General features: G+C 38.7%; 1 protein-coding gene across 1 annotated transcript; it reads right to left on the bottom strand.

Annotated features, from left to right (window-relative positions):
• Positions 1-11,935: 11,935 nt before the first annotated feature.
• Positions 11,936-12,544, bottom strand: LOC103973507 (dehydration-responsive element-binding protein 2C-like). The gene has a single exon (XM_009388088.3). It carries the CDS (start codon positions 12,542-12,544, stop codon positions 11,936-11,938), a length of 609 nt encoding a protein of 202 aa, XP_009386363.2.
• Between the last annotated feature and the right edge of the window lie 249 nt (positions 12,545-12,793).

Genomic DNA, 12,793 nt, shown 5'->3' with positions numbered 1-12,793 from the left:
CTGATGATCTCTCGGCAATGTTCCAACGTACTCCCGACAAGCTCCTGGACTTTACGACGATCTTCTTGACGAGTTTTGACGAGCTTCTTCGGTAAGCTCCTGGACTTCTTGGTCAAATCTGGTAGGACATCCGACGAATTGTCACGGACTTAGCTGGTTTTGCCTAAGTCGTGCGGCACCCTTGCGTGTCCGTCCGTAAAGGTCAGCCTCCCCGAAGCCTCCCATGTCCCTTAGGACCCAAAAAAGAGAGAACGGGTTAGAGAAAATGCCTCGTTCAGGATCCATAAGCAAACATTTTCGAAAACACTTCATAGACAATGCAAATTACAAACAGACTTTACAAGCTCTAAATAGTTGCACAACAAAAGGTAAAATGGTCCATTACAGATCGAAAATCTCTCACACGTGTTCACATGACACAACCTTTATTTACAAGCCTAAAGAGGCCACCGACCTAACTAAAATGGGATTATTAAGCCTTCGGCCGTCCCTCTACATGTTGTACAAGGCATGAACATACCAAAAGACACGGACATACATAAGCATTACATCAAACATCCTGTTTAGAAGTTTGTCCGTGACATTCTCCCCCACTTATTCCTTCGATGTCCTCGTCGAAGCCTTTGTGAACATTGCAACTCCTCGCCTATGCTGAGTCTTCAATCTTCTGCTCCAGCTGCAATGCGCCTCTTGGCTCCCAGTTGCTCTCCGCTATTGTTTTTGAGTAGTCGAACCTTTGATCCGCCATGCTGCTTCAACTCACCAATGACTCTGACTCTGGTGTGGGGTTGGCTGAGTTGTGTTGATTCTTGTTGATTCCTGCGGATCCCCTAGATGAAGGAAAAGACTATCCTTACTGCGCTAGTCTCTCAAATTCCTCATGCTGCTTGAATTGGGTGGATGCTTGTTGGAGCTTTAACGAGTATCGTCTCGTAAACTTCTGAAGTTTTTGGTCATTTCTCCATAAAATTTGCTCATTGACTCTTCTTTCACTTAGTTGTCACATCCAAGTAGGTTCGCATCACTTTTGCTTTCGATTGGCATTTCGTTGGGAAATGAAGCGGACAATCTACTCTCAGTAGCACTGATCACCATTGGTGAGGATTTGACAACTATTGTCTTTCATTATCTTCGAAGGGTCTTTGAACTTATGCAGAGCTCCTCTGTTGGATAGATAAGAGAATTGGGGTACTTGGTTTCGCCCATTCTCTTAAGAGTTAGAAGGCAAAGGTTACTTGACTTCGCCCGCCTCCTCGAGGTTGTACTTCATGCATCGAGCTAGTTACTGACCTTCGCCTGCTCTTTGCTCACACTTCTGAAGCACTTGAAGTGTTTGCAATCCTTGCGTTGAGTTAGCTACTATGATTCACCTTCTCAATGCCATCGAACTTCTGGAATATAGGAAGTTTTCACCCCAACTTGGAGTGATTCTCTCATAGGTTTGGTCGCCTCTGGGATTGTACCGTCTTCTCCATCAACCCTGCCGCCTACTCCACTGAGTAGCAAAGGTACAGCACCGCGTACTACTTGCTTCGTTCCTTGGTTATGCACTCTTGCATGACCCGAAGTCCTTCACTTTCGGCTATCTTGATGAGAAGCTCATTAACACCAGTCTTACGAAGTTCCTCGGCCTTTGCCCTTCAGCCTTGTCTCGGTACTTGGAGATTACCTCTGCATATTCCACCCCCTCGGCCCCTTTCACGACCAAGTGCTCTCCCTCTATGAGAGCAAGGGATCAATGACTTTCACGGAAGTCCCGCCTCTACGGTACCATGGCGCTACCATGCCCATGGCCCTACTATCCATCGCCTTGCATCTGTATCCATTTTCTTCACGATCAGTAGATATGTCTCTGTGGCACTCTTATGAGTCCACCTACATTCTAACCGATGCTTGATTTTGGGTAGCTAAGTCCCTCTAGACTTGTCATCGCTTCCTCGCCCCTTTCGACCCCCTGCTTCAACACCTCTGTGTTCTCCAAGCAGCTCCCTATGGTCGATGGAAAGACAGACTGCAACTCCCATGCATGGCCTCTGCCATCACATTGTAGGGTTTGCACCGATTCTGTTCTCCTTAGCTTCTTTGGTAGCAACGTTCGCTTACTCGACCTTGTTCTCTGACTTGCCGGGCTCCCTTAAGCGAATATGAGCTCTGGAGCAATTCAACTCTCCCGCTGCTTCGATCATACCTCTGCATAATCATGTCCCTCCCATGGGGCTCACTGTTACTTACATTCGAACTTTTCCCTTGGTGGAACACAGCCCCCATATGCTAATGACCAAGGTTTTCATCCGATGCAAAATTCGATGCACGCCCGGAAGACCCGCCTATGCGGTACCATGGCCTTCACTCCTTGAATCCATAGCCCTTCTTGCCATCATATTATTCACCGAAGTGGAGCTTCCAGTAGCTCCCAATCATACCTCCATATGATCTAATCCCTCACGGGAATAGATCATGTGTATCGCATTTGCCATGAACTGTTCCACCACGATCCGCTGCACTATGTCGCCTCCTGGTGACATCTCTATTGCATTCTGATCCTTGTGGGATGAACTTGAATTGTGAACCCTCCGTGTGTGGCCTCTGCCAATACATCGCAGGGTCTCTTCTACCTTCGATTTTGTTCGCTCCTTTGACAATCGACCTTCATCCACCCACTCTTGGGTCACATCTAGATGAAGCACCGCTCTAGGACAGTTCATCGCCTAGTAGCTCCCGAAGTCCACCGACTTCACTGTAATTTGTGCACCATTGTTTGGATCCTATGCCTCTACCCCTACCAGCACAATCTCCGCTGCGCACCGCTTCCTTCATGACAACTTGAATGGCAACACTATGGTATATTCTTCAAGAGTACCCACCTCTGAGTCCTCTTACCCCGTGCTAAGGCCTTCTGAACCCAATTTCGCCTTCGCAAATTGAGTCGCCTTAGTTCCTCTATCAAATGCTTCTCCGAGATAAGATGCATGTGCCCAGAAGCTCCTTTCGTCTTTGGCACCATGCAAGATGAGTCCACTCCGTCAAAATGAAGGACCCATGGAACAACATGATTCTACTCTTGCCTCTGCAAGAGTTCATGTCCTTGACCTCTGTCTAAGGAAAGCACTGTGCCTCCGTACCATGTTCCAACTTCTATGCTGGCTCCCTTCATGCGGCTTGGGTACTTCGCCAAGTTACACCCAAGTTGCTCCGCTCCTCGTTTTTTCATTGAGTCGATGGTGGCCCTTGCGCCCATCATTCCACGGGTCAGCCCTCCCTTGAGTCCGATCTCCATATCGACTCCAAGTGTGCCTTCATTTGTGTTGCTTTGGGTCGCTCCCCCACTTGATCTCGCAATGCATCCACCAATGCATTCTCTCGAGCGAGATCATGCAACAACTCCTCGCCGCTTGTTAAGTCCATTGAGCTTCGTGAAGTTGTTGTTTGTTGAGGTACTCCTTCTCAACTTGTGAGGTCCGTCCCACATATTCCTCCCTTTGGAGAGCCGGGACTTATCCCTCCTGGATAACTGTCCCATTGGAGCAACATCTCTCTTCGTTTCGGAGACCACCATCCCCTTGGACTACTCTGATCTGCTGAACAAATTGTGCATTGTTCTGCCTCCTGCAAACGCACTTGCTAGATTGTGGACTCCACGTCAATACAGCCCCTGCTGCACCACTCAAGGCCTAGCAACATGTTGAACTCGTTGCACACTTCAGCCTCCTACGGATGTGTCCTTCACATGCCGAAGAGAAAGTTTCAATGCTCCATGGCACCGAGTTTCGGTCGCCTTGGGATGGCCGCGAACATTCCATCGTCGCATAGTTTCGGTCAGCCTTCCCGAAGCCTCCCATGTCTCTTAGGACCCAAAAAAGAGAGAACGGGTTAGAGAAAATACCTCATTCGGGATCCACAAGCAAACATTTCCGAAAACACTTCATAGACAATGCAAATTACAAACATACTTTACAAGCTCTGAATAGTTGCACAATAAAGGGTAAAATGGTCCATTATAGATCGAAAATCTCTCATACGTGTCCACATGACACAACCTTTATTTACAAGCCTAAAGAGGCCACCAACCTAACTAAAATTGGACTATTAAGCCTTCGGCCGTCCCTCTACATGCTGTACAAGGCATGAACATACCAAAAGACACGGACATACATAAGCATTACATCAAATATCCTATTTAGAAGTTTGTCCATGACAGAATGTCCGGACTTCCGACGAACTCTCAAACTCCCAACGAAGTATCGCTCTTGACTTTGGGACTTCATTTTGCTTTATGCCTTGATCACTATTGTAGTTAATCCTGCACAAATAAAACCTACTTCGATCTAGACAATTATTATAAAGCTTGAATCATGTTGTCCGGCATGTCATTGGTTCATTGACGCTTTGTCCGATTCTTCGGCACATCGTCCTCTCTTGCGGCTTATTGCCCAATCGGCTTGTTGACCTCCACAACTCTGATCTACTTGGCATAATTTCTGCTCTTCTTTGCCCGATGCCTGAACTCATGGCTCAAAGCCTTTTGCTGATACGTCGACTGATCCTCCGGCTCGACGTCCAATCTTTTGACATGTTCCACTCCGACCCAATATGATTCTTCTTGCCTTTAATTGTCTCTCCCTAATCGAAACTTCCTATGTCACTCAAAATGTAAATTAAATCATAAACACTATTAATTGGTTTCATTATTAAAATATGAGATTCAACAATCTTCTCCTTTTTTATGATGACAACCAATTGATGACGGAGTTTAAACAAACTCCCAGAGTTTAAATAAACTACCCCTATCAATTTGCCATATTGATAGAACTCTTGGATTCAAAAATCCAAGCAATATGTTATCATAAACTTATGCATAACATCATACTTCTCCCCCTTTGTCATTAACAAAAAGGAGAAGTACACCTTTCAAGTGTTTAGAGATATAATGTTAAACATTGCATTTATCATAATGTAATTTGTAAACTAAAAAATTTAGCAAGTGTTACATCATATTTAGAACATGCAAGCTAGCAGATTTTATATCACTTTATAACATGCATAATCACTAAATTATTATTTATTTTAAAGATGTGCATGATTGTAAATTTTGCAAGTTTATATTTTTGCTTCTTAAGATAGGCAAACTAGCAATTTTTGGTGATGTTCAAGATAACAAGCTCTTTCTTCTCTTACGAGAAGTACGATTTTTGCTTCTTTTGTAAAGTACAAGCTTGCAAGATTTTACATTATTTTACAACTAGCAAGTGTTACTTCTGTTTGAAGTGTGAAGGCTAGCAAGTTTTTGAAAAATAATGCAAGATAACAAACTAGCAAGATATAATATTTTACCTGAAGCAAGCTAACAAGTTTGGCATCTTTTTACGATATATATGTTTGTAATTTTTGCTTCTCTTTAGATGTGTAAGTAAGCAAGCAAGTTTTTCTCCTTACAATTTGTGAGCTAGCAAATTTTACACATATGAAAGTTGGAGGATTTTTGCATCTTTTGAGATGAGAAAGCTTTTTGCTTGAAGTATGCAAGCTAGCAAAATTTGTTCTCCTTATGTCATTGTCAAATAGAAGGGAAGAATACAATGTTGTAATTTTTTTCCTTTTTATCAATCTTCATATCATGACAAAGGTAAAGTATCAACCTTATTTCAATATATTTGTGCATCATTATAGTTTTAATTTACAACATGCACAATTTTAAAACTTTACATATCATCCTTACTCTATACATGATACTAAAAATAAATCAATCATCATATCATACATGATACTCATAAGCTAGTAAATTTATATTATTTTAGAGCATCAAAACAATATCATGAGTATTTTATGCATTCATATCACCACATGAAGAATATCAAGAAGAATTAGATGATGAGATATACTTCAAGAATACAAGGAATTATATAAAGACAAAAAAAATCATATCATGAAAGATGAGATTATGTGAATACCAAAAGACATGATTCATTTTGACAAATCTCCTCTTAAATATTCAAAGAGAAATCTTAAGAGATCAAATAATAAAATATATTCAAATGAAATTTTAAGTCATAAATTTTGAAAAAGATATTTTTTTTAGTAAATCATAAAAGGAAATATAGGAGAAAAAGATTTCAATTCATGCATAAGAAATCTTATAATTCATATAGAAAATCTACTATTTAGTAAAATACCAAGAAAAATCGTAGGAGTACAAAGAAGAGATCTTGATTCAAAAAATCTTAAGTAATTCCAAGAAACCAAGATCATGATTTTGATAAAACTTATTCAAATTAAAATCATCAAAATCATCAAAATCTCAGCATTTCTTTCAAGAGATTCAAAATGACATAAATAATTTTATTGGTCTCTTAGTGAAAAATCGATAAGATAGAGAAAAAGAAAATTTTCAAGAAAAAAACTTTCCTCCTTTTGTTTCAACTTATTGATTGATTTCATACATGCATGTTCTTTTCTTTCAAATCCATGCATCGTAAACATAAAATTTTGTTTACAAGTTCAAAATCCGAAAAATTTCTACCACGTGCTTTTAAACCATTGACGACATCCGTAAAATAGGTGTACATGTCTCGAATGGTTTCACTTAGTTTCATATGAAATAGTTCAAAATCATGCATTAAAAGATTGACTTTAGAATCCTTTACTCTACTCGTGCCTTCGTGTGTGATTTCAAAAGTAGGCCAAATGTCAAAAGTCGTTTCGCAAGTAGAAATCCGATTGAATTTATTTTTATTTAAGGCGCAAAATAAGGTATTCATAGCCTTTGCATTTAAAGAGAAAGTCTTCTTCTCCAGCTCATTCCAATCGTTCATTGGAAGAGAAGACTTTTGAAAACCAAATTCGACTATATTCCATAAATCGAGATTCAAGAAAACAAGAAAACAAGAAAACTCTCATTCGAGTTTTCCAATATGTGTAATCCGTCCCATTAAACAAGGGAGGATGAATGAGAGAGTGACACTCTTGAAAGCCGAAAAGAGTCATTTCTCTTTGGGTGTTAAACCAAATGAGAAAAATGAGGCTCTGATACCAACTATTAGGAACGAATTAGCACTAAGAGGGGGGGGGGGGGTTAATTAGTGCAGTGGTAAAACCATCGATTTAATAAAAACTCTTCGTATGATTAAAACTGATTCCGGAAATATGCTTAGATTAAAAGCGTGTTCGTAAACATATTGAAGGTAGTTTGCAGTTAATGTAAATTGCAAGAAGTAAATGCAAACCAGATTTTATAGTGGTTCGATCGTCGTGACCAACATCCACTCCTCTTCCGTCGATTCCTCTTCCGTCGAGGCCACTGGCATCCACTATCGGTCTTCCTTCAATAGGCGAAGACCAACCACCTTTTACAACTCGATTCTCCTTTTACTGGGTTTAGGAGGTAACCCTTACTCCCCCTACTCACTCCTCTCTCAAACTATTCTAATACTTAGAACTTTGAGAGGAGTTCACACAAGATTACAATAGCATTTCTTTCTTTTTCACTATCAAGTCTTGTGTATTTTAACCAAGGATAAGAGGGATATTTATAGGCTTCAAGTTGATTCAAACTTAGCCTAAAAAGGTCTTATCTTGGGTTTCCTAAGTACAGGTGGTACCACCGCCTGTGCTAGGTGGTACCATCGCCAGTGTCAGTCTGACACTGGGCGGTACCATCACCTGCAGCCTCACGGGTGGTACCACCACCTCACACAGTCTCGGAGACTGTGCCACGACGGTGTCACCTCTTGGGTTACTATTTGGGCCTTTTCATTGGGCCCAACATAGTTCATACATGGGCACAACTGACCCCTAATTGGGTTGGCCCAATTCCAATCCCAATTATGTGCTAGCTACAAATTCTAAGACATTTACTAAGCTAAACAAGTTTGTAAGTCTAGTTTCTTCCGGCGAGCTTCCGGTGATCTTCCGACGAACTTCCAACGATCTCTCGGCAATGTTCCAGCGAACTCCGGGCAAGCTCCTGGATTTCACGACGATCTTCTTAGCGAGTTCCGACGAGCTTCTTTAGCAAGCTCCTAGACTTCTCGGTTAGTTCCGATAAAACTTTCGACGAACGTTTGGACTTTCGACAAACTCTCGAACTCCCAATAAAATTACGTTCTTGACTCTAAGACTTCATTTTACTTTATGCCTTGCTATCGTAGTTAATTCTGTATACATAAAAACTAACTTCGATCTAGACAAATATTACAAAGCTTGAATCATGTTGTCAAACATGTCATTGGTTCATTGACGCTTCGTCCGATTTTTCGGTGCATCGTCCTCTCTTATGGCCTATTGCTCAATCGGCCAATTGACCTTCGTAACTTCGATATCCTTGGCGCAATATCCGCTTTTCTTGGCCCGATACCCGAATTCACGGTCCGAAGCCTTCTGATGATACGTCGACCGATCCTTCGTCCCGACATTCAATCTTTTGACATATTTGACTAGCCCAATATAATTCTTCTTGCTTTAATTGTCTCATCCTAATCGAAGTTTCCTACGTCACTCAAAACGTAGATTAAATCATAAATACTTATCAATTGGTTTCATCATCAAAACTTGAGATTCAACATGAGCAAAAATGAGTTTAATCGTGTTTCTATTTATGAAATGACTTTCGATATTTGGCATACACTTGAAATCACACACGAAGGCACTAGTAAAGTTAAAGATTCAAAAACAATCGTTTGATGCATGATTTTAAACTATTTCGTATGAAGCCATGTGAAACCATTATTGACATGTATACCCGTTTTATGGATGTCGTCAATGACTAAAAGCTCTTGGCAAATATTTTTCGAATCTTGAATTTGTTAATAAAGTTTTACGATCTCTTTCTGAAATTTGGGATCCTAAAGTAATGGTCATTCAAAAGGCCAAGGATTTGAATACTTTTCCTCTCGAAGAACTTATCGGGTCTTTAATGACCTATGAAATGAGTTGTATGTCACAAAACTAATATAAGAACAATCTTTCAAAGAATAGAAAGGATTTGACACTTAGAACTCAAAAAGACCACTCGAGCAAAAGCTCAAGTGATGATGATAACTTTGAATTTCTCACTATAAAATTTAAAAAGTTTATGAAATAATAATTAAAGAATAAAAATGAACTTAAAAAGAAGTTGCCAAAGAAGAAGAAAGCACTCAAGGCGGCTCGGAACAAATCGAGTTCATCCGAAAACGAAGAACAAACCAACAAAGGTGAGATGATAAACTATATCTTAACGACTTTCGATGATGAGGTAATCAAAACCCCTTTGTTTTATTTCGAAATTACATAATGCATGTCATGAGTTATTTTTAAATTAGTTTAGAAAATATCATTTCTAAGATAGTTTTAGCAATAATTAAGATATATCGTTAAATATCTTGATGCTAATAACATAAGTTATTTTAATTATATCAGTCACCTTAAAGTTCATAGTGAGACATTTCTTAGTTTCATATAATAAATCAAGATTATTATTGCTAAGTAAAATATTATCTACATATAATACCAATATAATAAACTAATTCTCACTAACCTTTAAATATGAACCCTAATAAATAATATTTTTAAAAATATAAAAAATAATAATTTTATAAAATCATTATCTAAAAGCTTGTTTATAGTCATAAATGAATTTTTTACATTTATAAGTCAAATTCTCATTTTCTTTCTTTTTTAACATATCCTTTAGGTTGATTTATATAAATTTTCTTATTTAATTTTTATTTAAAAATTTTATTTTTACATCTATATAATGTAACTCAAGATCGTAAAGAGTTATAAATATTATGACTATTTTTAATGAGTTCTTTTTAAAATAAAAAATCTCATTATAGTCGATATTTTTCTTTTAAGAAAAATCGTTGCACAAGTTTGGCTTTATATGATTTGATATTACCTTTTGAGTCATGTCTAGTTTCATAGATCAATTTATAATTGATTCTTATACAATTGTTACGTAATTTGACTAGCACCTAGATATTATTATGATCTATTGATTTGATTTTATTTTTCATTACATCATATTACTTTTCAAAATCTCTACTTTTCATAACTTGTGAAAATGATAAGGGGTGCATCTCTACTAATTCTCTCATTTTCCTTTGAAAATATTTAGGGATACATCTCAATTATTATTAAAATTATCTTAGAAATAATATATTAATCAAGTCTTAGAGAGAATTAGTATACAACTTTATTCAATGAATGTTAAAAAGTAAAAAAAAAAATAATTAAAGCTATTTTTTAAAATAACTCAAAAAAATAAATGAATGAAAAATATTTCTTATGTATGCACGGTTGGAAGTTTATTATATACTTAAGGATATACTCGACGAGATATCAGTTTTGTATTTAGAATAATGGGTAGATATTAGAGTACCTAAGAATGAAATATTAGAGAGCTACAAATAAAATAATAAAATATCTACAAGAAATAAATGATTATATGCTTACATATAGGAGATTAGATCAATTTGAAATGATGATATTTTTATTTGTCGATTTTGTAATTATAAAAAAAAGTATAAAGTAATACATTATTACGTTATAACCTAATTTTGTGACATCTTTTAAGGTCATTAATTAAGTTTTGACTATAAAATTTTATATCATGACTTGGCATTATTAGACTTAATTGTCAAATTATTAAATAATATTTTTTTCTATATCACAATATTTTTCTTCTCTAAGAATAACAAGTTCTCTAGTAATTTTAAGCATATTGATATAAAGTACTTGATGGTAAAAGAAAGAGTTTAATAATAATTAGTGTTAATTAAGAACTTTAATTTCATTATATTGATGGCTAATCCATTCACCATTACAGTTTAGAGTATTTGAAAGAATATATTTCAATAATATAACTACTAACAATGTTATTGTATATAGAAGAAAGTACGACATTAATTATAGATAGACTCACATTAATAGTCAAATCTAATATGATATTATTATATTTATTGGATTTATTGACTTGTTTTATAAAATTTATGTGCACATTAAAATATTTTTTAAAATTTAAAAATCTAATTAGGTAAAATTATTTTTAAATAATTTTTATTTTATTTATTTTGATTTTGAATCCTTTTGTTTTATATCTTGTCTGTTAATAGGTTAAGTGGAAGAATGCTAACTTCAATTATGTGACCTTGATTAATTTTTATTAAGATATATTAAAATTTTAATTAAATTATAATTAGAGTTATTAGAATAGAAAGAAATTCCTCTTATATTATGATACCTGATTGGTTAGTAGGAGGGACTCTCCTAATTATCTTTTGTGTTCAGAACATAACTAAGTTAATCTCTTTACTTCATTGTTGACCATAGTTGTGTGAAAGATTAAAAAAATAAAAATATAATTTTCTCTTTATAGATTTGCTCTATTACTTGCTATGCATTGAACCATGGTGCTTTTGGATTGGAATATGGTGTATTTTCAGATTTGATATAGATATTCTGAAATAATATTAAAAATGTATGTAAATCTAATTTTTGATATATATTATTTGATTTTAATTTTGACATTAATTTATTTCGTATGATATTATTTTATGCTTATTGTGGACGTAGTACCCTGGTAGATTAAGTCAAACTAGTAATCATCCGTTCAAGAACCTCTGCACAAGATCCCACCTGTTCTGCTGCAAAGGCCCAGTTTTGCTGGTCGATCATTAACTCACCTTGTGTCCGATATGGAAGATTGCAAGAGAGTAAAATGGCAGCTAAGCTGCCTTCATTTGTCACAGAGAAACGAACACAAAGTCAAAGACGCAGATCACCGGGAAGAGAACAAGTGTAAGCGTCTATAGCTGCTCTGTTCTTCATCTATAGAAAGGAAGAAGACGTCGATCCAATTTACATCGATAGAGCTACATGCATCGGTATACAGACAGACAACGGTTCGAGTATGTAGGACGCGGTGATCCAGTTTATATCGGTATACACATAGAACTGCTTAAGAATACGATGACACTTGCAGTGGTTCAAAGTTCATGAACTGTGTGTCGAGCTCCTGCTCGTCTAAGAATGGAACGCTGTGGAAGGCCTCCAGCCCGAAATCCTCTGGCTTCGGCAACCCAGAAACATAATCGTCGAAACTGTAGAGGCCGTCGGCGTAGAAATGCGCGGCCGGCAAGCCGATGCTGTCCGGGAAGCTCGCCTGTGAGTCGCCGGTGCTGGTCTCGTTGGACCAGGAGGACGAGGACCGGAAGCCCGGCTTGACGAGTGCCGCAGCGGGAGGCGGCGGCGTCGACCCGGTGGAGTTATCCCCCACGGACGAGGGGCGGCTGTCGGACAGGTTCAGCCGCGCGCAGTCGCCGTAGAGGGAGCGGGCCGCGTTGTCGTAGGCCTGCGCGGCCTCCAGGGCGGTGCTGAAGGTGCCGAGCCACAGGCGGGCGCCGCGGTTGGGCTCGCGGATCTCCGCAACCCACTTGCCCCACGTCCGCTGGCGCACCCCTCGGTACGTGCATGCCTGGTTCTCGGGACCGCCCTTGCCCTTCATGCACCCCTTCCTCGATCTCCGCAGCGGGCAGCATTTCCTTGGTTGCTTCTCCTGAGGTCCCATGGCAGCACTGTGACGAATGTGAGGGCCAAGCAGGTGACCGTGGGGTACTTATCTATTATGACGGCTGCGGCACCGGTGGCACGTGTGGTGGCGCGAACAGGTGCCAAGTAGGCGGGGAGCGGGCAGGGGAAAGAAGGAGGGCTGGACACGAGGCCGGCGGCAGCGGCCCCCTGGAGCGGCGGGGCCACCTGGCCAGACAGTGTGGGGTCCACGAGTCAAGTGCCCTCCTCGGATCGGCGGAGACGACAC

Source organism: Musa acuminata, chromosome BXJ1-7, assembly GCF_036884655.1.
Source record: "Musa acuminata AAA Group cultivar baxijiao chromosome BXJ1-7, Cavendish_Baxijiao_AAA, whole genome shotgun sequence".
In the NCBI taxonomy this organism is placed as follows: domain Eukaryota; kingdom Viridiplantae; phylum Streptophyta; class Magnoliopsida; order Zingiberales; family Musaceae; genus Musa; species Musa acuminata.
The sequence above is the reverse complement of the archived record's forward strand: the minus strand, read 5'-3'. Positions and strand labels throughout refer to the sequence as shown.